Source organism: Octopus bimaculoides, chromosome 22, assembly GCF_001194135.2.
Source record: "Octopus bimaculoides isolate UCB-OBI-ISO-001 chromosome 22, ASM119413v2, whole genome shotgun sequence".
NCBI lineage: Eukaryota > Metazoa > Mollusca > Cephalopoda > Octopoda > Octopodidae > Octopus > Octopus bimaculoides.
The window spans coordinates 27205890-27207297 of NC_069002.1; the positions used below are offsets into that span (position 1 = coordinate 27205890).

The 1408-nt window shown below is 34.4% G+C and overlaps 1 protein-coding gene across 1 annotated transcript in view; it reads right to left on the reverse strand.

The window, feature by feature from the left end:
- The window catches only part of LOC106879360 (uncharacterized), a 22194-nt gene that overhangs the window by 18241 nt on the left and 2545 nt on the right, over positions 1 to 1408 (reverse strand). Inside the window, exon 2 of the mRNA XM_052975662.1 lies at positions 1369 to 1402. Within this exon, the coding sequence (XP_052831622.1) occupies positions 1369 to 1402 (34 nt within the window). The remainder of the gene's footprint in view (positions 1 to 1368; positions 1403 to 1408) is intronic.

Consider the following 1408-nt stretch of genomic DNA (forward strand, 5'->3'; position numbering starts at 1 on the left):
TGTGTGTGTGTGTGTGTGTGTGTGTGTGTGTGTGTGTGTGTGTGTGTGTGTGTGTGTGTGTGTGTGTGTATAGGTATATCTAGAAGACCCAAAGAGTGGCAGGTAACGCTAAGTATGTGCTATGGACAGACAATAGTTAAACTCTTGGTTCAATAGTGATACGAGTGAAGAGTCTAACAGGGTATTTTATTAGCATGCATATATATATATTAGACAAAATAAGATAACAAAACCAAGGCTGTGAGGATTTTTCAGGACGTTTATAAGGAAAAAGATATAGATATAGTTTTACAGCTGTTTCTGGGATATTATGGATATCCTTCATCAGAGACGATGTGAGATGGTTAAATGGAGGTAAATATTTGAGTTCGAAATAAGGGATTATTATGGAAGAGGAGGAGATAGGGAATATAGAGGGAAATAAGAGAATGAAAGTAGAAATAAAAATATAAAATATATAAAGATATTGTAGTTGCAGTTCCATTATTCAAGGAAAGTGGTGCTAAAATGTTTCCTGTACATGGTATGTAAGTTCCACTAGTAGTTCATGTTTAGTCCTTTTAAAGAATGGAACCGTGGATTTTGTGTTGCTCATTCAAATGGGATTCCAGTTTGTTGTGATAGGACACTTTTGAACTCAGAATGCACAGAGCTGGAACAGACAGTGCAAAGCATATGTCCTGATCCTTAACAATTCTGCCAATCTACCCACTTTATTGGTTCTAATTTTTATTGATTTCAAAATTGAATAAAAATCAATAAAAATTTATTTTTATTGATTTTAAAACAAAGTTTATTGTGTTGGAATTCAACTCAGAGCACATAAAATTGATACAAATATCACTGGGATACTATCTTGCACTCTAATGATTCTGCTAATAGTTTTTCCTGCAGCAGGATTAATCCTTATGTAATTGCACCAGTCACTGTTTTATGATTTTTTTTCTGCTCATATATGACACCTAATGCCATTATATAAAGGGCAGTTGTGGCAGTGTGGTAAGAAGTTTACTTCCCAACTATATGGCTGTGGGTCAATCCCACTGCATGCACCTAGGGCAGGTGTCTTCTACTATAGCCTCAGGCCAGCCAAAGCTTTGAAACCTAGCAGTTCAGCAAAAGAGATTGATAAAATGAATACTTGGCTACAAAAAAAAAAAAAAAACCATACTGGTCTTGAATCATTCAAATAAAATTCTTCAAGGCAATACTCCAGCATGGTCTGAAGCAAGTAAGCGATAAAGGATAAAAGATAGTTGTTTGTTAAGTCTATAATTCACATCTAATTCAAATTTAATGTCCTTCAGATAATATACAGGATAAGACAAAAAGCAAAACCAGGAATTATTGGAGAATTAAATAACTTACCTTTCACCAATATAGCGTTCATTGCATTTATCTACTTCAC